Source organism: Lepidothrix coronata, unplaced genomic scaffold, assembly GCF_001604755.1.
Source record: "Lepidothrix coronata isolate B3197 unplaced genomic scaffold, Lepidothrix_coronata-1.0 Scaffold342, whole genome shotgun sequence".
Lineage (NCBI taxonomy): Eukaryota > Metazoa > Chordata > Aves > Passeriformes > Pipridae > Lepidothrix > Lepidothrix coronata.
The window spans coordinates 248,202-275,370 of NW_016690522.1; the positions used below are offsets into that span (position 1 = coordinate 248,202).

General features: G+C 36.1%; 1 protein-coding gene across 1 annotated transcript in view; it reads right to left on the reverse strand.

The window, feature by feature from the left end:
* The window catches only part of TRAPPC12 (trafficking protein particle complex 12), a 49,046-nt gene that overhangs the window by 13,711 nt on the left and 8,166 nt on the right, over positions 1-27,169 (reverse strand). Inside the window, exons 4-8 of the mRNA XM_017838460.1 lie at positions 22,757-22,870; positions 21,773-21,911; positions 11,570-11,682; positions 4,844-4,916; positions 1,034-1,107 (exon numbers count right to left, since the gene is read on the reverse strand). Coding sequence (XP_017693949.1) covers positions 1,034-1,107; positions 4,844-4,916; positions 11,570-11,682; positions 21,773-21,911; positions 22,757-22,870 — 513 coding nt within the window. The remainder of the gene's footprint in view (positions 1-1,033; positions 1,108-4,843; positions 4,917-11,569; positions 11,683-21,772; positions 21,912-22,756; positions 22,871-27,169) is intronic.

The window sequence follows — 27,169 nt, forward strand, 5'->3', positions numbered from 1 at the left end:
AGAAGTATTTTTATCACAATATAATTACAAAAACAAATGTATGTTTTCCCTAATTCTCATAACAAGGATATTCCATTTCATGTAAAGCTGGATAAATGGCTCTTATATTTAGAAAAAAAGAAAAGCATACTTTTTGAGCTATTATAATATTAAGAATGGAGCCCTCTTTGGGAAGTACCTTAGTAAACATCAAAGGATCACATCTGGCACGACCATGGGCAGTTGAAGAGCAGGGAGCCAGGAGTGCAAGTCTTGGCCTGTGAAGATTATACTGCTGATGGCCCTGCTCTGAGGCTGTTGTGCTAACTGATTTGTGAAGTACAGTTAAGCTCAGGGTAATAGCAGTTTGCTGCAAGAATGACCATAGCCCTGCTTCCCTGACCACAACGGGATTGGCAGAAGTTGTTTTATTTCTACTTCCTGAATACAAGGAGAAAGCTAAGTGTGTTGTACCAAATGGCGTAGAATTGGGAAAAAAGCAAGGAGGAATCAAGGGAAAAAAACTCAACAGTGAAGGCTAGTCACTTTTGCTTTTATTCATGTCTATTCCACCTCTATCCACTAGTGAGGACTTAAACTTGAAAGATGATATATTACAACTGAGATCGGTTGACAGGGGAGGATGTATTTAGATGTTCTGGATCTTCATCAGCTACAAAGGCTACAATGTTATTAATCCTCACAAACAGAGCCACATTCCTAATGCAGTTTGAAAAAGATAGAGCACATAATTGCTTTTAATTAGAGCATTTAGTTAAGTGTTTGAAAAATTCAATTTAAAAATGCAAATTCTGTATTGTTATTACATGTTCTCTAGGATGATTTGGGGAGAAATAAGTACAGATATGTTCCCAAAGAACATTACTGCAAATAGCTATCTATTAAATAAGACATTATTAAGTCTAATTAATACTTCACTCAGCACTACTGTCAGGTAGTCTTCCCTTATCTCTGCACCAGTAATTCACTTGCACTTTCTGTGACATCCTCTTCTGGAATATACGGTACCTCTGCAGTTCTGCCACCCACGTACCTTCATCATTAGCAGACAGTTTGCCATGGAGTACATCACCCGGCCCAGACGTGACCTCCACAGCTGAACAGAGGCTGCAAAATAAGAGCAGCTTGTGAATTTGCACAAATAAATTAGAGGTTCTTTCTTGCCATCAATTACTGGTCCTATGAATTACGATTTTGAAAGGTCCCTCTCGTTAACACCACTGGGTTTTAGCCTAGAATTTTTAATTCCCAGCCATGCTGCGGCATCAGAGAATTCTGCATCTCTCTGAGGGAATTGCTCAAGCAGCTCTGGGTAACAAACACGATGCAACAACGCAGAGCAATAGGCAGCCACTCAGCTTTCAGCTCAGGCCAAATATTAAACACCAAAATAAGCCACGCATTTTCCAGCATCAGAACAAAAGGTGCATAAAAGGATCCAAGTAATAATGAGCATCAGTTTAAAAACACCTAATCTACAGCATTAAATGTGATAAATTCAAAAATTAAACACAGCTAGAATGTAATTTCAGAGCCAAAACATGCAGAGTGAGAAATGTCTGAGTGGGGGACTGTTTGTGCTTGCCTCTGGCTCAGAGATATGCTGGAAAAAATCTGCCAAGCCTGTCTGCTTTCCCCATGCTCCTGGAGCTTGCAGGCATTAAAAGCTGCAGCAGCAGATTTCTCCCTTTTGCTTTGCAGACAGACTCCTGATGTTGTAAGAGAATGGTTCACACAGATCCTTGTTTTCTCTTGTGTTACAGTACCCCAGATCAATGCTAGAAATATTCCTCTAATCCTCAAAAATAAACACCAGGACTATCAATTTAGAACATTTGAAAAAGAAATGTGTCAGCTGTCAAGGTCACTATAATGTTTTGAAAATGGGTGGGGGGAAGGGAGAAGAGGCTATTTCAATGAAATTGTGAGAACTGAGACCACTCATTTGTGTCATTAATGTAGTCTCTGATGAAAGCATGATAGGTTACACAGATAATTCCTTCAGCACACAAAAATGTCATTACAAATAAGAAGAGCTTGGTGAAATGTCTACTTTCCTTCCTGAAAAAGAAAAATCCTTCAATCCTCTCCAACAACAAAACAAAAAAACCCAACTCATGAATATTCTCAAATTATCTTTGTCAAAAGAGGGGTATCGTGGGGGTCAACACTGAATCCAGTATTTCATCCACTGAACTTAAAATCATTCATTAGTCCTAGCTTTTTGTTTTAGAAATTCCCCCTTGACCACACATCACTAGTGCTACCAATGGAGAGGATGCTGTAAACCCCGAGCAAATACCTTACGACACATTTCCTTTTTTCTTTCCTTGTGGGTGTGTCTAAAACCTGGACATAATTAAATAACTCCCCTTTATTACTTCACTTAAGCAAATACCTCCTTTTTTGCATGTCCTCATAGTTTGGTAACCACACACAGCTTTTTAGGACTTAGGTGACAAGTTACATGTTGATTCCTACACTGTAGACATCTAGGTTTCCTATTAACAATCAGATAGCACCAGCTACAGTTCTCAAAAAAGGACCTCAAAGCAGGCAGGCCAGATGTCTTCAGACTGTGATATAAACTGAACAGAACTTTGTCTGGAAATTCCTGTGTAGCCCTGTGTGATGAAGCTTCTTAGCACTGGCAGAAAGGGGTTAAAGAAAACCTGCAAAGCAGTAAACAAAACCAAAAACCCAACAGCAGATCATTGTATGTTACTGAGATGCCTGAAACCCTCTCTGCAAGTCCATGCAGTCATGTTTCCACTCTAAGCACTTCCTTTTCCTTGTTATTCATCAAGGACTCTGTACTCCACACTGCCATTCATTTCAATAGGTGTCCTGTGCACTGTGAAGTTGCAAAATTGGCATCTTGTAGAACGTGTGGTGCAGGCAAGTGGTGCAATGCTAAATCTCTCTGCCTGCTGAAAAGCTGGCAAATGAGGTGTTCTGTTCCAGACTAGAGGAGATGTACATGGTAAGTTGATTGGTGTTGCACCTTCTTACAGCCGCAGCATGGAAATTACAGGCTAAGCATAATCCCTATAATGAATTAGGGCTGTCTTCACATAAAGTTAATAAGGTTTGCTTCAGCTAGTCTCAGATGGAAGAAAGCAAAACCATTATCAGCCTCCTGGAGCTACAAATGCAGCAAGGAAGCAGAGAGGGAGCAGACCTGGCTGACCTCTACAGACAGTAGCAGTCAACAGTCTCTGCAAAAGTCCCGTGGGCTTTTTGGCAGTCTTAAACCTAAAGGCAGCTGCATAGTAGACATGCAAAGATCCCTCCAAATTTTCTGCAACCATGTCCCTTGGTAACTACTAGCTCCTGCTTTTCTAACTATGCCTCCTCCTGAGGCCATCTGAGCTCTAAAGCAGCAGCAGAGAGGAAAAGCAAGGAGCCAGAAACTCATGAGCGAGGCAGAATGCAGGACACAGGATTATGACACATCTAGGAAAAAGTCCTTGTATTTAATGGGGGACCAACATCCTAGTTTTAAAGTGGTAAAAAGGAAAAGATATGGGGATAAGGACAAAAATCTGGTAGAAAGGGCTAATAGGGAAAAGTAAATAGAACAGAGGCAAAAAGAATTGTAGATACAAGACAGAAGAACACAAACTCCTGAAGAGCTGTGGATAAATCTTCAACGTCAGATTCTTTCCCTTTCTCCTAACCCTTTTGAGAAGAATAGTAAATGTATTCAACTGTATCTGCAAACATTTTTGTAATATATGCTACTCATGTGTTAATATTCTTAGGACATATAGAAGGTGTATTAAGTCAAGTACAGTAAAACATTCAAGCTGTTTTTACATCCAGTCAAAATGAAGACCAGGCAGAAGAATAGTTTACACAGGTCTGCACCCTTCTATAGAGACATTGTTTTAAGGAATTTTTTATAATCATTTTTTTACTCTGGTACTAACTCTGCTTGGCTTCTTCCTATCTCAGAGCCAGACTTTTACTTCCCACAGGCTCCATGTGAATGTTATCCCGGAAAGAAGTTGGTAACATTCCTTAGACTGTTAGCTGAAGCTAAAAGGTTTTTGTTTTTCTGGTGTGATGTTTTGAACTTGCCAGGCACTATGAGGGGTCCATATAATCCATAGGAATGTCTGAAATGTAACCTCTTGTACAATTGTCAAGTATACTCAAATGACTTCTTCCGTTTAAAAAAAAAATGCAGGACAACTACTTTGTCCTGCTCACCCTTTTTTATGCAGTAATGTACCCTATACTATTGAAGCTACGCAACTAAGATAGAAGGAATAGGAGAAAACATAATTGGACACAAAATCATGAAAATGATGATGTAGCTCAACATAATCTAAATAGTTTTCTAGTGCCTTAGGTGTTTTCTAGGGACTTCAGGAGTCTAAGCACCATGCAGTTACAGTGAGACTAGGCCATCTATGCAGCAGCACCCCAGGCCAGCGTAGCCATGGTATGATGGCAGTTCAATCTGAAAAAACTGAGTGGGTGTCAGACATAAGGATCGAGAGGAGTTGGTCAGACAAGGCTTAAGATGAAACGTCCATCTAGCTGCAACAGCAGTACACTTATATATTCATCACTAAAGGAGAGCAGACATGTTCTTTGTTTCTTCTAAGTAGGAAAAGGAATTGATTTAGTGCGTCAGTTGGATCAAGGGCAAAACTGTAAAATTAATTCCAGCAAATAAAAGTACAAAGTGTATCATTTTGGGGGCTGAGTAGACTATGAGATTACAAAAATACTGTTTTAACCACTCTGGGGCAGTCTTGTGAAAATTTCTGGCATACTTAGGCAAGCAATAAAAACACACTGTCTGTGAAAAAAATGTTTAAAGAATACCTACCTTGTCTGTTCTCCTGTGTAATGTTAGTCATACTTCCATCTTCAGCTAAGCCTTGTTCCAAATTTTCTAATATCTGTAGTAAATTTTTTAAAGTAACCGACAAGAGTTTAAACAGCACTATATATTTAATGCAAATTATCTACAATTGACAAACTACATGTAAACCAATTCATGCAGGAATGTTTCACCTAGGTACAGTTCAAGATTACTAGTTATTACCATAGCAAGATCAAGTGCACAAAGTAAGAAAGCCATTGTACAGTAGAAGGATGTTAGAATTCGGGCTTATGATACTTACAGAACATTAAATGTCAGCACACTCTAGGGACATTCACATTTTGTTAAGTAAAATATGAAATATGCTCCACCAGAGAATGGATGTTAATGACACAACACAAGTTAAACTGATTTTTTTCACAGAAAGCCACTGCCTCCTGACTCCCCCACCCTAAGTATGGGCTCTAGTTCCATATTTTTGTCTTTATTGAAGTATTCCTCTTGGTTCTTACTGCAATTTCCTTCTCAAACTTTGGGGTTTATTGCTTCTTTTTATTTTTCATAGATTTTAAATCATGTAAATTGTTGAGTGAATGAAACATTTGTTGTTTCACTGGAAGAATGAAAACATATATTTAATGAAGCTTGTGTCTTAAGCACTTTCAAAATATGCATGCAAGGCTCCACTTGAAATGCAAGTCAACTTTGCTTTTCCTAATGCCATTACAGTTTCTCCAAATTTGTTTTTCGGTTCCCACAGATCACCCCACTTTTCCTGTTACAGATTTATAACTTTGGTTGTAAAACAGTGCTTGAGATTTCCTTCAAAAAACATTAAGGTCACTTGCTCTTTAACCAGCTGCTGTGGTCTGCCAGTGAGGGAAATACCTACAGGGTACTGCCTCTTCTGGGGATTGACTGCACTTCCAGACAGAGAGCTTTTGGCTTCTGTCAGTATAAAACGGAAACGTCTTTTCCTACACCAACAAAGCTTTCCTATTGTGCTCAGTGCTTCATAAGGGAACACTTAGAAACCATTGCAGGAAATCCTCCAAAACAAAGGCAGGTAGAATTAATCTGGTCTCAGAAGGTGTGTTGGTGCCTTCTACCGCCAGTGAAGATAACCATTACCACCAGCTCATGCCACCAATTTTAGACATCTTAAAGCTGGAAGAAATTGCCCTATGAGATACCAAGCTCTTTTCACAGACTAGAATGAAATCTTGAAGTTAGATGCCATAAATTTAGCTACAAGGAACTAAGGAGCAAGAAGAGACACAATGAAAGCAGAGCAGTTACCACCTGCCAGCTGAGCCAGGCTAATAAGAACTGTTAGCCCATGACAAACACAAGGTAGTATGATTTATTGTAAACTTTGTTCACAAAGAGCTGACTGAACTGCCTTATCTCAGATTTTGAGAGACTATGAGCATATACCATTAGATACTGCAGCTTAGCTGATAGGTGGCAATTTATGAGATGGCAGTGGCATGGCTGCAGGACTGACTCTCAGTCCCACTTTCAAAAGCAGTGTTGCCACCTAGAAATCACTTAGAAACAAAAGGGGCACATTTCAGTGTTAAATGCCTACTGTACAATAAGGCATCTTGTCAGAGAAAAAAATTTCTTCTCTCCCACAAATCCAAACCACTTTATAACCTATTTTCTGTGGTCTAAACCCCATGATCTTTCTCTTCCCCTACAAAATATCTAGTGATGGTTTCTCAGTCTCAATAAGGCTCAAAGTTCCTACTCTTGAAATGGTATAAACATAACAAAGGGCCTTCATCAAGGAGACAGGTTGTCTTGTTTAAAAAGACAAGTTTCTCTAAAAACGTACTCACTAACATAATCAAAAAGGAAAGAATTAGATATTCGCATAAAATTAGAGTATTGCATTAACCATTCTGTGACATTACTTGGGAATATCTAGCCCTCACCTCAACTTAACGTAATTAAAACAGAGCTTGGTGCTGATTTGAGGCTAATTGTTTTATTCCCTGGGTTTATCTCTTTTGCCCTTCTTAAGTATAAGAACATCATCTGCAGTTTTCCAGTATCTGGGCATTTCCCCAGTTTTCCAAGAATTGCTTAATAGTAACATTAATGATTCCAACATTCCTCTGTGTAAGCTATTGCAGTTAGTTTGATATGAAATATTTAGCTGGTAAACTATATTATAGCAATATCAATGAGATAGCTCTAACCACCCATGTTCCTATTATAAACAAAAATATGATTGAACACTTCTATAATTTACTTCATGAGTTTTACATATGATCTATGCTTTTTCTTGTTTTGAATATTTATAAATGCACAATCATTAGTTTCACTGGCTAGTATAACTTCATTGAGTCTTCTGTTTCATTCCCTATCTATTGCCTGTATGCTTGAATTACTAATCTATTCATACCACCATTTGCATCCCTAGTTTGCTACTCTTATGTATCTCTTGTTAATACCTTATTCCTTCTTCCACAACTTTTCATCAGCACTACCTTTTTAGTCAAAATAGCCTTACTTGGTGCTTCTGGAATTCCGGCTTTTTGAGTACTCAGACTGGTACAGGATCATTGTAGTTTCCACAAACTTTCCAAACAAGGTGTCAAGACAAATACCCTCTAGACTTAAATGACATACGACAAACAGAATACTTATGTCACCTAAGAAACTGAGCCAGAACTGGAAGCTGAATGAAAATGAAACCCCAAAATCATCAGTAGCTAAGAGGCTGAAAGTTCACTGATTTGGAAGTAAAATGGAAGCTTAGGAGATATGAAGAGTGTGTATGGAAGGGCCAGGGAGGAACATAACTCCTCATGAATGAGAGTGGTGGAACTACAGAGTGGCTGATGGAGAAATGGCACAAAGTATTTTTGACAAGTTTTGCAGAGGTAACAATTGGCAGAGGCTTTTTTAGGAAGCAGGACTGTTAACCCATTTGCCACTGTTCCACCCACCTGGTAGAAGAGCCCAGTATGGCTCTGGCACCTGAAGGATTACAGTTTAAAAGTGAAATACATTATACTATGAGATGTGAGCATTTCCAGGAGCTCTCCCTCAAACATCTAGGAAGGGTAGCACAAACAAGAGAAGAGTTTAGGTTAAGCCCAACTGTTGTTCTTTTCACATTTTGGTCTCCAGGTAAGCATTTTGTAGCAAGTCCTCACTATTATGAGCACTAAAGTGATCATGCCTATGTTTTTAAATGAACACTTGAAAAGAACAAACCCTTTTGTGATTTAAATTGCTATTGTTAATCTTACTGCCTGCCTGTTCAGAGACCATTTATTTCAACGCAGACTTACAGAGGCAACAACTCATTGAGGCAGTTCATGTTGGGAAGACCAGCAATAACAGAGGCAGTAACAATTTCATGGGATTCCTCCCCCAAGCTATAACACCCATTTGGCACTACAGATAATTTATTTCCCAAATGTCGTACCTATAGACAAAGATGTAAAATATCTAACCAGATCTTGATTAGAAATTTGCAGGAATACTGGAAAAAGTAAAACCATCATCACAGGAAAATATATACAGATATGTGGAAAAATATATACATAGAAAATGATTTGCACCCAACTTCCAATCCTGCTTTCAGGTACCAGAAGTATGTAAGTAGATGGGGGCTGAAATGACCAAGTAACCAAAATAAATATGATTACATCTTTAACTGGAATAGCTAATCTAAAGTTGACAAGTGTCTGTAGAATATATACAACAAAAAGCAAGAAGGAATTAAGCAGATTAAAAGCAAGTATTGGATAGGAAGAAATCCCATAGTTCCATTAAGGAACAGACACGAAATATAAAGACAAATTTTCTTATGATCAGAATGCATTAGCATTACCCTGGAATAGCCTCCCAGGGGATGTGGCCTCAGCTCCATAGGCTGGCTCATTAAAAACTAGAAAACAACCTTGCATTGCAAAGAGACAGACTAGGTGAGCTAATAGGTCTTTTCTTTCTTCTAGCTTTTATGACTCCAAGTTCATCTCATTTACATAATGACTATTCCTATGCCCTTCTGTAAATACGGGTGACCAAAGATTATTTTTCCACTTTTTAAAATAGGGAAGTAAAACACTAGAGGCTTTTGGTTGAAAGCTCCCCAATTAATTCTGTTATAACCCAAATGGTTCCCAAGTGTCACATAGAAATATTAAGACTAATGTGTGTACATCCTTTATGTTATTTTCTTGGTTTTGCCTTGGGTTTTTATAAGCATTATAAATGTTATTCTTGAATGGTCCAATTGAGATTGAGATTGTTGGACAAATAGTGTTCCATACAAAAATCAAAACATGTCAGCCAACCCTAACTTCAAATGGTTAAATTATCACCAATTTACAACTGTCTTTTAAAAACAGAGTTAGGTATACAAGCTGTCCTTTTTCATACTCTTGTAGTCTTAGAATTGCTCCAAAAGACAAAGTATTTAATTGAATGCAAACAAATGAAGTAATCTGCAATGAGGTGTCTAGAATAACAGATCAGAAGTACTTCTCTGAGAAGGATGGTGTGTTTTATTTTTTTGTAGTTGTGTACTGCACTTTAAAAAGGAGCATCCATCAGCAGAGACAATGGCTTGTCCTGGCTACCATATCCTAACTCTAGTGGAAGGTGAAAGAACCAAAGGGAGATCATTCTTTTTCTTGCTGCAATTGAACACACCACCCTGGGAGAAACTTTGCAAACTCAGACACAGGAAGGCAGAGACAAAGAGGTGACAATCTGTGAACCAACATCAAGTGCAGAGAACAGGGGACTACTCAGAAGAGCTTACAGAAGACATATAGTCAGACTCAAAAAGCTTCCCCCAAGGGCAAAAGGGATAATTTGTAGTGACCTAGGTAACTAGCAGTGGATGGAGTGAGAACAGGAGTAAACAGATCCGTCTTCAAGAACTTAGCAGGGAGGGAAATATGTATATAATAATTTGTAATTTGTTTTTATTTCTATTTCATCTTCTCCAGCATATCTAATTTCCCTTACTTAAACAAATAATCAGCCAAGTTCATATTCAAACAAAATCTTGTATTATAGTTTAAAAGCTTCCTTGGTACACTGGATAGGTTCTAAGGATATGCACTTAAAGGAAAAGAGCAGAGGCAGACACGCAGGGTTGTAGATGACTTAAAGGTCTTATAAAGGAGTGGGGGGGGAGGAGGGAGGGAGTTAATTTCCTTTCCTTTCACTTCTCTATTTACCAACAATCTCTAATCTATGGAGAATCATGGCTGATCACACTGTAACTGAGATGTGGCCATTTCAATAGTTTGCCAGATGGCTGATGAACACCTTTGCTCAGCAATTGCTCCCTCATTCACATTCATACAGTTTTCTCTCTTTGTTACAAGAAGAAGGAACTTAGAAACAAGTCCAGTTTTTGGAATCTAGTGGCACCTTCATGATTGAGGGCACACAACACAGCACTTAACACTAGATTGCATAAAACAAAGATATGAAACAGCTGATCAGCTCCAGACCAGGGTAGGCAAATGATGGTAGAAGCACCAGGAAATCCTGCAACAGAGGCATATAGCATTTCCCAGAAGAACAGAATTACTTCAAACTGAGGACCTTTTATAAAGAAAACGGCTGGAGTGAACAGCCTGCCAGGAATATTATGAGATGGTCATCAACAGGTAACTGTATTTATGAAGTGCTGAGAAGTAGCACTTCTTGGCCAAATTAGATACATCTCAGCTGTTTCCAAATCAATTCTTTCCAACTTTGTAACAAATGCCATATTCACTTCTTATTACCTAAACCATTCATTTTTCCTCTCATAATACAAAGAACTGGACTTTTTACTGTAAACATTTGGTTATCCTAGCCATTGCTGGGCTAGAAGGAAGCTGATTTCATATATGTAAGGCCATATAACTACATAATTGGCAATTTTCATTTCCCTTCACTTCTCTTATCCAAGTTATTTAAGGAGTAAATATAGGAAACTTCCATGGAATACTGAAAATAAATTGCATGTATTTATCTTATATAGTTTTGAACTTTCAAGTGTCACAGATAAAGCAATAATGTTGCATTTCCTCTAGACTTTATCACATGGTAACAATTCATAATCACTGGTGCATTAGACTGCCCGGAAAAGATGTAAAAAACATTTAAGGACAAATGCTTACTGTCAGCATGTTGGTTTTAGAGGAAAAAGTTAGTGCTCACAACCCCATGACTCCAATTCCAGCACCAACAAATCCCATGTTATAATTCGGGCCATAATTTTGTATTATACTACTTGACAAACCAAACCAAACCCCCCAAAACAAACTCAGCTGGTTGTACTTATATTCCCAAATGACTGTTGTTTCCAAATCCAGCTATTTGGGCGATTTCTGAAAAATCAAGACTATTTCCAAAGGATCAAGGTCACTAACAACTGTTTTCAGCTGGATGCAGCTGAGTGAAGGAAAGAAATCTCCTCTACTCGCCCTTTAACACATCTGCTCACTGTCCTCCACATCTTGTCTGGCAAAAGCACAAAAGTTGTCCCCTGTTCTACTCATTTGAGTCAGAGCTACCACAGAGTAGAGAAGGATGTCTCCTAAAAGGAAAGAGGCACTTCATTACTTTTAATAGCGAGCTCCATATTTGCATCAAGATGGGAGTAAAACAAGTCATCATTGAAACTTAATGTTCTTTTTAAGGACAACAAAATTTATTTCTTAAACATTAAGAAATGTTAGCGCATAGAGATGCTGTTACCTTGGCGCAGATTATCTTCATACTATGAAGTCTGTCAAGTGATTCTTGAGGATTACCAAGGTACTGAGGAAGTTCAGCATGTAGAATCCGCATGGAGAAAGGAACCATGGAACCTAGAAACACAATTAATTTTGTTAAGTGTGTTTGTTATAATGATCAGTTAGTGATTTGCCTACATTAAACAAGGTATTTCTCACTAGTGTATGTCATAAAGTCCATTTTGCCTATCTATCTTTTTCTTCTCCAGATGAAAGATGTGAAAGATGAGAAAATAGGAAACTTTTTCTCATACTTTGTGACATGTTGTAAAATGTTTTAAATAGGCAAACAAATGTAACCATAATCACGAAGGCAAGAAGCAGGTGCACCTACTTCAGATTTTCAAAAACAAGGCTGTGCAAGGAAGTATAATGTTTCATAAAAGATTTTTATAAACTAATTAAAACAAAGGATAAACAAAAATGAAGTTTACTCAACATTACTACTAACATTTAATAATTATATATATTTTACAATCAATGCAAAAGAAATAATACAAAATTACTAGCCTTAAAAGTATGCTTGTGAGTGAGTTATATAATCAGGGCATACAAAACCACTTGGCACATTTTTGTGTATTTTCTGGTTCATTCACAACATCAAAGAATAGGGAAAGAAATTTAAGCAATATGTGGGGAGAAAAATGTCTTAATTTTCACATTAGCTTACTTTTATCTTTATTATTATTACAACATTTGCCAAAGACCCAATTTTCTGAGTTTATCAGCATCCCGGCTGACTTCAAGGGCAGTTTAAGGAGCTTAACAGAACTCTAGTGTGTGCAACACCTTGCTTTCAGATAAGTGTGTAATCCTGATACACAGACAACAATAATGAACTTAAACTAAACTATTGAAACCAAATCAGACCTGGAAAAAGGAGAAGTAGGCCTTGCAACATACTGTGCTACAGTTCTAATATTTTAATATATACATTTGCTTACTTTAGACATATTCTCAGGGGATTTCCCTTTGAAGTCACCTCTTGCCTCATCTTTTCTCAAAAGCAGGACTCAAGCGCCTTCTAAAAACATTTTTGCACCTGCTCTTAACAGGCTTGTATGTCAAAGAGGTAAATGCTATATAGAATGAGTCACTGCCTCAAGACATTTTTTTAAAGGTTGACAAAATTTTAATCACAAAACTCACTAATTATGACCTTCAGAGTAAGCCACTTACATCTACATAAATTCTCTTTTCCCAATGATAACTATTCCCCATGGTTTCCGTGACTGCTGTGTTCCTGTAATGGACACACACATCAGCTTAAAGCACCATCATACGTAGAATAGATATTAGGAAAACAAAACTGCCTTTAAAATTCTATTAAGAGAAGTGTAAGAGTTTATTCAATCAGTAACAAAATATATGAAATATTTTATGTATATCCTGACTAGTACCTAACACGACACAAGTGAAGATACACAGTCAATGTAGGGGGTGAACAGCAATGAAAAGCAAGGTGAAAATAATTTAAGAGTAAGTTCCGTGCCAGAACACCACAGAAAAATTGCTTTGTAGACACGTCGTGAGCTGTACTGCAAACTTAGTTCACCAAATGTGAACTCCAGCTGGTTGTACCTCTACCACCCCTGTGGCAACCAAGTTGCAACTCCACCATGCAAGAGTAATTCTGCCAAAAAAAGTGCTCTGCCTAAAACCAGCTAGCTTGGTACTGTTCTTTTTCGAGAAAGTAGTCTTAATTTACTGTTGATGAACATTCTGCTGCACTCAATGGGATTAGTGAGAAAAAGGTAAAAAAAAAAGGAATCTAGAGTTTTAGCAACATTTTGGTTAACAACTGTGTTGCAGCATTGTCAATTCTGAACAAGTTTGTATCATTACATCCTCTTGTAAAATGCAGCAAAAGGTCAAGTCAATTAACAATCATACAGAAAATCTGGATTGGTACCAGAACAGCTCAGTGTACAAGTACATGACAGGTATTTAATGAAAGAGAGAGGGAACATCTCACATTACAGATTTTTATAAAATTTATACAATGTTTTGTAGAACACTTTTTTGGGACTGCATATTTTGTAAATATCTTATGTATTGTTGAATGAAGCCATGCTACTAAGATCCATGTCAGGGGAAAGAAGAACCATTAGCAATCTACATCATCAGAAGTGGTGTCAGAGGATGTCAGAATGATGAATGTGACTCCAGGTCAACTTAGACTCCATAAGAATCTGATTTATATCCTATCACAACTAAGACCTCAGTTGTAACAGGCATTTAGAACTATATTACTTCAAAATATACTCTACTGATGTATTATTTCTCAACCACTTAGCATTTCCTTCATGGTTTGTGACCAAAAACATTCCAGTGTGATCCTCAGTGTTATATCAAGTCTGATGACCGATCTCGCAAACAAAACTAGATGGAAGCTGGCCCAGGGTGTAAGGACAGTCAGAAGAAAGACTTGTCAAACCAGAATTTGTACTACAATTTCACACAGGAGGATTTAAAACTCTAGCATCTATTTCTTCTATTTCTTTTTAAAACTCATGAAATAAATAGAAGAAATTTTACTGTAAATATCCAGCAAATCCATCTAGTGGATTTCTGTTACTTACTGCTTATTAAACAGGCTGATAACTTTATTTAAAATATCAGAAATACTGTTTCTGCCCTCTTCCTCAGTTTCCTTGGAATCCTTCTGAATAGGAGATTTTTTTTTTGAAGAAAGCACAAAACTACACACATGCTCTCCTACAAACTTTCTTACCAGTCCATGTAAACAGTATTGTGTAACCGTAGGTCAAATCAGATGAGCAAATTGCTCATAAAAAACTAGCAGCACTTATTCAAGCCACTCATCCAAATACAGACCTTAAATACTGTGCTTATAAAAAATATGTTCCTGTCTACAAGTAAACTTCTCTTTAGTTAAATGATATGAGGTGTGCATAATATATCTAATTAATTTCCTTCACTAATAAACTGACTTTCTGGATAAAAAAATGGCCATAAATTTATTTAGATTTGGTAAAGTTTTCAATGAGTGCTACTTATATAAAGTGCTAATACATTTTACATACACTTCTCAGAAAGACCTACATGGCAGTATTGAAAATGCACATGAAGAGATCTGTTCACAAGAATAATTCTGTAACTCCTGATTAAGAGCTGTGTAAAAACTGGCAAGAGTTGAGACTTTACAATGATGTGCCTGAGATTTTAGAAAACACTGTAATTTTCATTTTACATTGTTTAGGTTAACAAGAAAACAACTGGGAGGAGGTAAATGACATCTGTTGACTCTAGTAGGTCAATAATAATAGTGTAAGGAAGGTCTGAAAGGCAGGTTGCAGAATTTGGAGTACAAAACTTAACGATAAAAACAGATTAGTAGGGGAAAAACCTATACTTCCCTCAATGAACATGGTTACACTGGGGGGGACAAAACAAAAAAGTAAAATTAACTACATGAACACTCAGCTGTAACAAAAATATACGTGCTTGTCAGACTAAAAATTACATTACATTGTCTGTTCGCTTACTGTTAGGCCACATACTTAAAGCACAGAGGGCAAGACATATTTATTTGTAACAGGTTCCTATACTAGGGATAAGAAAATTTTATACAAACTCTGAATTAATTGCATGCTGTCTTTTGCAAAACTATTTGGAATTAAATCCACATACTCTATTATATTTCACTCAGTACTGAATTTAACAGGGCAACATGTCAAGGAAGTATTTAAAACAAATAGTATATCCTGTGATTAAAATGTTTGCTTAGGAGCACAGGAGAATGCATTTTGCTCTCTACTTCATGCTTCAGATTTCTACAATAATGCCCTCTTACGCAGTGAAACCATGTCAGCTAAGCTAAGGTAATTTCAACAAAAGGCAACACCCTACAATTACAGGCATGTATTGAAATTTTAAATTAAATAGGTCTTATTCTAGCTTGATGTTTTACAGTTGACCTCTGTTGCTCCTCTTCAGGGGTTTCATAATAAGCTATAAAAAATTTATAATGGAAAATGGTTTTAATTTTAAGACAATTTTCTTAGATATCACTTTTAAATACACTGAAGAATTTTTTTCCAAGAATATGATTTTTGATTGTCACTTTTGTATGAATTACTTATTCTTATACATATATGTATTATCAGCATACAAAAGGCAAAACTAAAGAGTAAAAAAAGGTCTGCTGAAAGAAAAATGGATACTGTGAAAGCATGGGAACAGATGGAATAAATAGTAAGATCAGGTTAATTTCCTAAGACCACAGATTTCAATTTCTATTTCTTTATGAACAGCTGCACATTTTCATAACTGTCAAAACACAAACACCACCCCATGTCAATCAAATTTAAAATGCAGCCCTCATCTGCAGCCCTTTTAGAGCAGAAAAGAGAGGATTCCAATGGCCAGCCATTGTATCTTCATATTTTATTGTTGCAAACCCAGTAACCAGAAATGCTTTCTGATCTGACTTCTACAGCTTATTCAACAAATCTCAAATACTAAAGAGCAGCAGAAGGGCAGATACCAATTACTACAAGTATAAAGTGGGATCTTATGACAATAATGAAAGAAAAAAAAAGAAAAATCCTTCCTTCACTGGGTAAAAGAGAAATACAGAAAATCTAGTTCCAGAAAAATATTCTGCTTTATACATACATATACACACAGAGATGTATATCCTTGCCTTTATATTCACACATATATTTACCAAAAGCATATGTGTATAATTTATAAGATTTTTAAGAGGGATAATGTAGTAAGTTTGAATCCTAGCCTTGCTGACTAGCAATTAGAAGTATACTTAAAAATCCACTAGTTTCCAGACTAGTTTCCAAGTTTTTGTTTATTCTTTTCAATCCAGAGAGACTGAAGAAGAGATAGGAGCCTAAATGTTTGTACCCACTTAAGGAAAACATTTTGAAAATTTTATCTGAACTTTCATGTTTGCATATTTTTTACAATTTAACTGCAAGTGACCTAAGAACACAGGTACTCTGAATCTAGAGCTGGTTTTGAAAGATTTCAAAATTACTTTTTCAGTAGTTTGGAGTTACTTGCACTGAAACAAGAAAAACATAAGAGAAAGAATACAGAAAAACCCTACAACAACTGGCCCACCTCAAAGAGATCACGTTACATCTTATCTACTGATAGATGCAGTAAGCAGAATTTAGAAATTATCTACTTACTCATAGTATTAAGAAATCCTATATTAAGCTCGTACTGTCTACAATGAGATTATGTAGCCTTGGGAAAGAAAGCTCAACTGAGTACTTCATCAGCACTCTACCCCCCCTTAAAATTATAATACATTTCTTAACTAAAATATCTACATTATTTCTGAAAAAATTGTATTTGCACATCTTAGTAGTCTGAATAACCAACTGGAACCACAACACTTGAGTGGTATTTATTCAAGTCCTATTACCTGATTTCACAGATAGAAGGTAGCTCTGAAGCAAATGAATGGAGAGTGTATTTAAAGACACAACAGAGATATACACAGTAATGTAAAGAAAATAATGGGCAAACCAGTTCCACTGGAGGCTTTAATATGTTTTTTTACTGCCAAAATGAGCCTGAATGAAGAACTCTCCCAAGCAACTGCCAAGACTGAATCAGTCTGATGTGAGAGTGTTAATGTCAGGCACCATTTGTGTTAACACATGAGAAAACTAGTGCCACGTGTAACGGTGATGGGAGTAACTTTTTTCTTCTGCTTTCCTGCAAAATTTTAAGGTCTGCAATGATAAATGGAAGAAGGAAGTGAAGGGCAAAAAATCGGACATTATTAATGGACAGGAGCATTCTGTATGCCATAGTTTCTTTAGTCTGTGCATTTCTCCTCTTATCTTTGTTTTTACATTGATTATTCCCTCTTGTCTCTTCACCTACCACAATTATTCTTCTTTTTTCCCCACACCACTTCCCATTCTGCTACAGTTCTCCCACTGACCAAAACCTGATATGGCTGAAAAAAACGGTATTTCACTTACAGCATCATCAAACCCCATGGATAAAAAAAAAAAAAGGAAGTTTCAGCCAGGCTGCCTCCTACTAGCATAGACAAGTAAGAGAGAAGAAGAAAGGAAGACAGTAAACTCAAAATGGCCAGACAGCACCATAGAGGCCTCATACACAGGAGATAATTTCCCCAGTCCAAGTCTGGCCTTACTTATGGCATAGGCTGACATTCAGAAACAGGACCAAGTTTCTGAGAGCAGGTAGGCCTTGGAGCTGTACACAGTCCTCTGCACTACACACAGTGCAGGGGTCTGCAAAATGTCTTTTGTGGGTATTAGAGATATAATTCCATGTGTTTCCCTTGTTAACACAGTATCTCTGCGTTAGACATAAAACAAGTTTCTCATTACATATTTTTCTGTTTTATAAGGTTATTAAATGTAATAACAATAATAATTTATTACAGTTCACCTTAGATGTCAGCACTGAAAACCTGTTTACAATATGGGCTTGAATGACAGTTCTAAACCACATATGATACGATTCCTTTAGGAGGATCTGAATTTCAAAACTGAATAAAATAAACAAATTAAGAGCACTACTTGAGTAAATAAGGACACATAAAAAATGAAATCTTAGACAACTATTTTTTCAATCCATTTTTTCATGTATTTCTAATAAAACATCTAACTACAAGGGGTAGTAGTAAAGTCATAAAAGTAATACAGACCTAGTAAAATATGCTAAAGCAGTAGTTATGATGTCTAGAGTCACACTATTTTGATAGAAATATATATATTTTTATATATTATATATTATTTTTTTAAACTGTCACTATCCATCCAAAAGTGTCAGCCTATTGTAGTACACACTAGTGTATCCCTAGAGTTGCAACACACTCACACTTCAAAACAACTTGTCCTAGAATTAGTCGCAGAGTTCATGGGAAGGTGTACAGTATGAAACCAGTTTCTAGAACACATACAACTAGATATTTAATGACATGTTCCTCACTTAGGCAATTTCCACCAGGGAACAGAGACTGTTTTCATTCAGAGGAATACAGATTATGCTCTCTCTTCACAGGGAGAATGAAAAGAAGAAAAGAAAAATAAAATCCACCCCATGTTATATAAACCTCTGGTCAGGGAATGAAAGTCCAATTTTTACTTATGCAAGTTTCTTTTCTTTGTAATACAAAATAAATTGTTCTTGAGTTTTGTAGCTTTAGAACACTGATCTTGGTAGTACTAACTTTTCTGTAACTTCCTGATCTACTAACCAGAAACAAGACCAAATTATCTCATAAAAGCATGAAATAGCATTTTAATGTTCCATTTTAATTGTTGGCTCTCACTTGTTCAGAAACACATAGGCATTACCAGGTTAGGAAATCTATCATATGAGAGTTCATTAAATATCACGAGGAACACAGAAACAAATTATATGAATAGAAGTGGGTCAGACTGTGTAAATACAAAGTCAAACCCCTAAAAAAACCCCCCTGAAATTCATTAGTCATGAGAACAATGACAAAAATTCAGCCTTATATACCCCACAGAGTACAACGAGTTCCTGACCTAAGGACCTATCTATTAAAAAACAAAAAAAATGATATATAAAATCATACTTTTTAGCTTCTTTACACAGATGAATTTAAAAGAAATAGATATATAACTGAATAATTTTAAGATTTTACTAGAAAATGGAAATGGTTTGCTCTGCCCCATATCAAACAGGAATGATCTAAGAGTGACTTAACTTATTCCACTGAGTGATACGAGGATCCCCGACTACGCTCCCCGACAGGCTGCACACCTACAAGCAATGGAGATGACTGAAGAAAGAGCACGTAGAAGCCAGGAAAGGAAGAATTCAGAAAGACTAGATTTTACAGCCATGAAGAAAACAACAGTAATGGGATCCATGCACAGCATGGCTGCAAATGCCATACAAAATATGAGGATGAAACGGAGATTAGTAGTGCAGCGAAAAGGGAAAGAACTTTAGAAGGAAATTAGGAGGAACGTGTTGGCCATGTTAAGTAAAATTAATGGAAAAAAATCTTCCACTCCTCATAGAGTTACTCGTAACTTAAATTCTTCGAGGTACATTTCTCCGAGATTATTGGATGAGGGACTATTCTCACTGCTGTAAGAAGTTCAAAGCTTTCCCTACTTCAAACATAAAACCCAGAAAACTTTCTAATTTATTACATTTTTTATTATATTTTGAATACAAAGAAATTATGCAAAATATTGTATGTATTACAATTAATGTGTACATTATTTATATCTATACTCTCATTTCTTAAATTGATTTTTAAGTGCTTACTCCATTTATATACCATAAATCAAAACTAAAATGTTGAAACAAAACCTTTTCTTTTATGCTTGTTACACCACAAAATTATATGCAAAATTACAAACAGCAGTGTATTGTGGATTCATACTAATAGATTTATGAATGATTTATCTATATTTTTTATTTAAATTAGCCAGTTAATGATGCATTTATACCAGATTTCTTTGTCCATAATCCAGCATAGTGTAGTTAAATGTCAGCCAGAAAAGAAGTGCTTGTTTTCTCCTACATCCCCGCGAATACCTCATCGATACCCTCATCATTTGTATGAAATAGTCACAGTGGTTGAGTGGTTGTTGCAAGAACAGTTTGGATTCAAAGCTCAGTCCCAGAACAGGTGCCTGCAGCAGTCAGCCAGACTATCCAGAGCTGCTGCTATTTGTATGATCTGTGGCACGAGGACTCAAGCACCTCAAATATTGACATGACCTGCAAGGATTTTTCTTTGACAAAAAGAACTTATTTTTAATATTGAAAAAGATGTGGAAACATACATATGGCCTGGGAAAGACTAATCCTGTGCAGCACTGCATCAAGTGCAGAGTTGCCCAAAGATAACCAGATTCAAGGAGCTGTGCAATCTGATGACCAAGACCTCTCTCACTCTTGAAAATTACACAGTTCCTTCTCAGTGGATTGCCAGTGATTGCTTGAAAGACGATGAGTTATGTCAGAGGGACTTGTTCTAGGCAGTCCACATTGGCCTTGATGGGCCACAACTGATCCTTTGCATCATTTACCTTCTGTAAAAAAATCCCAAACTTTCTGACACCAACTTCCCTTCCTCAGCAACCCCAAAATCTCAGTACCTTCTATGTTACCCCATCAAGACTACCAGCATCTCATGTAAAATGGACTATAATTTTTCAGTGGCACTGGCTATAACAACTGTTTCTTACAAACGTTGTATTATACACTGTGGTTCAAATATGAAAGCCCAAGAACATTAAGAACACTCAACAGTGTACTTGTACCAAAGAGTTATTTTTTCTAAATAACAGATTTAGAAAAAATAAAATTTCAAAATAGCCTGAACGGGAGTGAAATTGCTCTTAAAACTAGCAATTTTTCAAACCTGGGCTTCTAGAGGACTAGGATACCCTGAGTAGAGGAACTATGTGGTTAATCTATGGGCTATTTGGAGTAGTGGAAATAGTGCATCTGTAACTCGAGATAAACTGCTTATAAAGAATTTAGGCTGGTGGCGGTTTTTTTCCTCTTCAACAATGAGATCCACAGTAAAGTTCTGTTTTTATTTACTTTCAATTATTAAGCAAATAATATTACATTCAACCATTTCTTAAATTAAGGAGAATTATTAAATTAGCTCTAAATTTCTTCTTTTAATCTTAGGAACCAGGAAATAACATCTGCATTAGTACCTGTCTTCATGGGCATGCAAGGGTTAAAAATAGCATACTGACAGTACCTGGATGATGGCAAGAGGAAAAGCATATAGATTCTGTTTCCATAAACTCTCTCATCACCTTTTACAGCTTGTTTCTGGCTAAAACATAATATTTAAGCTTGGTGGGTTTTAATTTCAATACTATAGATCTAAACTATTATATTTACTTGTCAAAAACATTCCTCTATAGCAGCATCATGAAATACTCTGCCTACCTATATTGTTTTACTTCGTGTTACTCCTTATTGCAATCTCCATAATGTGAACAATACTTTAATGTAGTAATCAATCATGTTCCTCTGGGAAAAACAAACAAAACAAAACCAACATAATCCAAAGTTCACCAATGCTTTAGGATTAAAAAAAACTGAATCCAACTAATATTTTATAATGACCAGTAAAATCAGCAAAAATAAAAAGCATTTTATAAATCAAGTGTTTTACCTTTTCGTCCAGGGTATACGTGAGGGTAATATTCATAATAAAGATCAGGCTGGTCTAAATTTCCAAATTGTTCAAATTCCATTTCTGCATTTTGGAATAGATTCAGTTTTACCAGCAGTGCTAGTCTCACAAACCACAGCTAAAAATCAATACATATAAAAAAAAGGGGGAAAGTCTGTTATTAGGTTCAATCACAAGCCACATCCAAATACAATTTCAACTTTCTAAGTTCTTCTGATAAAAGCTGAGTAAAGAGTTTCTATGTTACTCACTGAAAAGAACAGGGATTTATATTTACATACTCTTTCACAAAATACTTTTCATCAGATCATTAAAACAAAACACAGAGGACTGATGGTTTAATTGTTTGTAAAGATAGTGAGATTTTGAAGATGAAGTTTAAAAACTAGCCTGCTTCAAAATCAGAACATCTCTCTTTAACCTGAGTTAGCATGTATGAATTATCAATCTGATATATTAATTGTTTTTCCAATTTTATGCTATTCTTAAAATCTCTTAGGATTTTGGTGAAATTCCATGAGCTTTATAGTTACTAGGGCCAAAACCATCAGTTTTCATCTGGGTTACATCTGAACCACTTGTAATATTTTATTAAATTGGGTTCTTACTTTCTTATTAACATGAAACACATTCTCCCATTTGAAATCTTACTACAAAGTTCACAGTCTAGATAGTTCTATGAACTCTAGCACAGAGAGTCTTTCAAGACAGTAAAACATTTCATTTTGCTAGTGTGATTACCTTTAAAGGCATACAATCAAGATCGAATTCTACTTAAAAAAATAAGTTTGTTTTAAATGAAGACCTACTTTCCTTAAGCAAACAGAGAAAGTGACTTACTACAATGTTTAAGTAAGCTCAGTTTTCAGGTTACAATTAGGAAAAGAAGTTTGATCATGTTAAAAAAACTGCCACTGTGAATATTGTTGGAAAACAGTGACAAGGGTGTATCTGTAAACATACCTGTAAAGAATCTGTTGTATGGTTAGCAGGCTGTCCACTTTTTTTATAGCCTTGACCATGGGCAGTTAGAAGCCGCCCACACAAGTCAACTGCTGCCCTCCAGTTTTTACTGCTCTGGGAAGAAGAAAAGAGTAAGTAGCAAAATCATAAAGCCCCTAAAATGCACAACTGCTTATTTTGCCTGAAGCAGCAACTTGTACCCATCAGTAATAATGACAAGGTCAGGAGAACTGGCCAGTGAGAAGCAGAATGTCGTTTGTCAAAGCTGCACATCTAATTAGGCAAAAAGTGAAATCAAGCATTAATATTATCAGACCACTAAACCAAAAGAATATACAAACCCATAAAGAATTCTAAAATTAAAGCTATATAATATTTGATAATATAAATGAATATACTATAATATCCACAATTTTGTTTTTTCATCAAAAGGAGAAAAAAATTCCCAGCCATATATTATCAATAATCACAGTCAAATTACTCTACTATTACAAAGTATTCAATGTCTATTCTTATCTCACTGACTTCAGTATTTCAGATTATAACCCCTAGTGCAGTTCATTTAATGAAAATAAACTTTCCTAACATTGCCCAGAACATTCCTAGCAATCAGGAACAAAGGACAAGAAACAATACAATGCATAAAATGATAAATTCAGAACAATAACAACTGTTTCACCTATACAATGTAAACATCTGAATTTCCATTTCATGACTAACTTCAAAATGTTAAATTTATTTTTTTATTCATAAAACAAAACTATTCTTAGTTAACAGTCCTGTTACACTGCCATCCTATTAATGTATAGCCTGTATAGCCTTGTATAGGCTGATGCAGCATACCAAGACCTTAACACACAGACTAATGTTTCACAAGTTTTAAGCTGTCATACTTTTCTATCATACCAAAGGGATTTTCAAGAGACATGTACCCAGCAGGTCATTCTGAAATAAATATATCTTATTCCTGAAAGTAATATTTCTTTCAAATAGTTTCTTAAATACATTAAAAAAAAGGTAATAGAAATTGTCATGTTGTCTGATGAAACGGTAAGAAAGAAAATATATTTATATTGGTGCTTGCAAGTTCGGATACTAACCTCAAACTGGTATTTTATTAAATCCTCTCCAATGTTTTAGAAAACATGTCGATACAGCAAACAGTTACATCAAAAATTAGTAGTAACAACTGAAGAGTTTTCATACTTTCTGGCCTCCATTTTGCAGCCATACAGTTCAAAGGGCCACTATAGAGACCACCATGCACTAACCACCTCATCTCTCTCCCCTGCAATGTCAAATGCCAGATAAAAAGCTGAGTTCCACTAGAAATGCAGAAGCAAGACAGCAAGACCACAAAACAGCATGGCAGAATCTGAGACACCTACACTCTCATGGAAAAGCAGGAACTGATAATGCCTTTACAACATCCTTCAACATCTACCTGTATCAACTTAGAAAAGCAGAAAGATACTGACACGGATTACCTGAAATTCATTCCGCTTCTGGAGAGACAAATTAAATTCTTATTATCCTTAGAATAGAAGCAAACACAGACTCAAAACTGCACAACTTTTCTTCCCAAATGAGAGTTAAGATCCAAAAATAATAATGGATCATTTATGACAAACTTAGTTGCTACAATTTTCTAAATTCTATTTTGGGTATGGACAAAAAATACTTTTTCTTTATAGAACAAGACAGCCAGGAAAAGCAAGTCTGACAGTCATTGTGAAAACAGTCTTTGCTGGAAAATGAAACATAACATTCATCAACATTTCAAAATTAGAGCTGCCTGCTGATCATGAAGCATAATTCTCTGTGGAAGCTTAATAAAAGGCAGTACAACTTCATTTGAAACAAACTGGACACATTATTTTCTCTGGCAAACTGTACCAAACTTAGAGTTGCCAGTCCAGCAGAAATCTTTCTCCAGTTATTTCAAACACCCCTCAAAACCTTGCAGGTCAGTCACTTTCACACTTCCTACGGTCTACAAGCACAGGGTCCTAATTGTCTGGGTCCCTTGTTCCTGAATTTTGTTTGTAAGTCCTAAGTTGAGGCCTAAAGCAAGTATGGACACTACAGCTTCAGATACCGCATCAAAAATACTGAAGAATATCTTCAAAGACAAAAATAATTTTTCTATGATGATCAGGACACGGTCATCTATCTGCTATTGTGTAAAAACATTAATTTCTCCAAGAAAAAATACTGTCAACCAAATATTATTGCCAACTAGGTCACTAACACAGCGGCAGCCAGCAGCAGAGAACTTCTCTCCACACGACACTAGCATTATCTTTTTCTGCCTCCTCCCCCCCGAAATAGGAAGTTGTTCTTTTAATGAAAGCCACCAGTTTGTATGATTTCTGTACTTTTTGAGCACTGTTAGTCCAGATATTTATCTTGTGAAAGGAGTTTTTTGGTCCATATACATAACCAAAAATTAAAAGAAGAAAAACAAAAACATGTCAGTACTGACTGATGTACACACACCAAAGCTGAGCCAAGCAGAGCAGCCACCCAACAGACAATGCACTATTCCCTGCAGAACTTCTCTGTTCTTCAAAAACACAGAAATCCTGGGGGAGGTTTACATACAGACAGGGAAACTGCATAGTAAAACAGGTTTCAAATGCAATTCTTCTGTCTAGCAAAGCAAGTCATGAAGGCTGGATGTCTGTGGAAAACGTGTTCAGTGATAGAAAGGGAACTCCACTGATACACAATTTATAACATTATTCAGTCTCTCAGGAAAAGCACTGAAATTTTATTCAGTAAGTAGAAATGCAACCTTTTCCCACAAGTACTCAGCTACTATTTGTGCTACTTGTATCTTCCATCTTCTCTCAAATCAGCGACATGAGAAATTGCTCACTGATTTAGAAACAAAAGAACAATCCCCTCCCCTATTTTCAAGGATAATTTTGAACTTATTAAAGTGAGTATGTATGCCATACCATTGTATCCAGATTTATTATATTTGAAAATATATGCAAAAGCACAACATTAATCAGGTGCAAAAGTAGCAGTATATGACTTTTTTTAAATACACTCAAAGGGAGTCATTAACTCTACATGTAACACCATTAAAGTGATTAAAATGTCCTCCTCCACTAGCTATGACATGCTTCTCCCCTGTAAATTACATTGGTAGAGCACTTCCACATCAGTTAAGAAAATGTAGTTAGTAACCCTTTCCTGGCCTAGCAGCTTGAAGAATGATTGTATGTTTAGAGCAAGCACTGTGTATTTATAGTGGCAAGATATAGCAGTCTTTTTTTAGGTATAATAACTATCTAAGACAAAATTTTCTTATGGCTTACAACTCAAAACATCAGAGGGGTCTCTATGAAGACAGACTGCTATTTCTTAAAATGAGTGTAAACAATTAATCTAAAATATGGAATAACAGGAACTAACATAATTGCAGCTTGCACCTTGTATTTGCTGCTGTAAAACAAAGCAACGTTGTGAAGACAGGTTCTTGCTTACATTTATTTGCTCTAGACGTAAATGCATGTTCCTATGCCAGATTGATAAAACTTTTTAGAAACTGAAAACTCAAGATATTCTGCTTTCAGTTGAAAAATATAAAAACCTTCCCTGTACAGATGTATAACTCTATTCACTAGTTATTACAGAATTATTTTGCTGAACTGCTCCAGCACTCCTGTATCTCTTACAAGCCCCAAAGTTGTAAGACTAACTCAACTACACCAATTCACACCATTACCCTACCAGTAAAACATTTCCAATCCACTGTTACCCATTTGATAGCAGAAATTCAAAATGCGAAAGTACAGTTGTTCAATAAACTATCTTTGGTTTACTGGTACAAATCTCACTCAAAACAACTACAGACCAAAACAATTTTGTTAACCAAGTTTAACAACCTTAGTTCAGTTCCTGCTGAACAAGAATTTGTCTTAGGCATGATGCTGCTGTTGGTGGTTTCATCAGAAAAGGTGCACCTCTGGAAGCTCAGCTTACTAACTTCTTGGTAACTTTTGTTTTCTAGCAACTAATTGTACTTCAGGAAACTTTTGCAGACTTTGCACTATGATTCCCCCAAAAGGACATCAGTCTCCAACATTCTTTGCTGCAAGCAGAAATTTCATCTTTCCCACAGAATTGTTTTTAACTTAAATGGATGTGAAAAGTTATTACTCTAGGATGCACACTGGAATCAATCAAATTTAAGATACTGTTTTGTGACCCTGATGAAAAGACCTGGTATCTGCATTTGTAGATGTAATGTAGGAAGTACTGTCACTACATGTAAGGACCACATCACCAAAGAGGGATAAGATGATTTACAATGTCAGCATATGAAATCTTTAACCTGCAAAGTCATGTAACTTACAATGTAATGTGCACTCTGGGCAGTGATAACAAAAAGATGTTGGC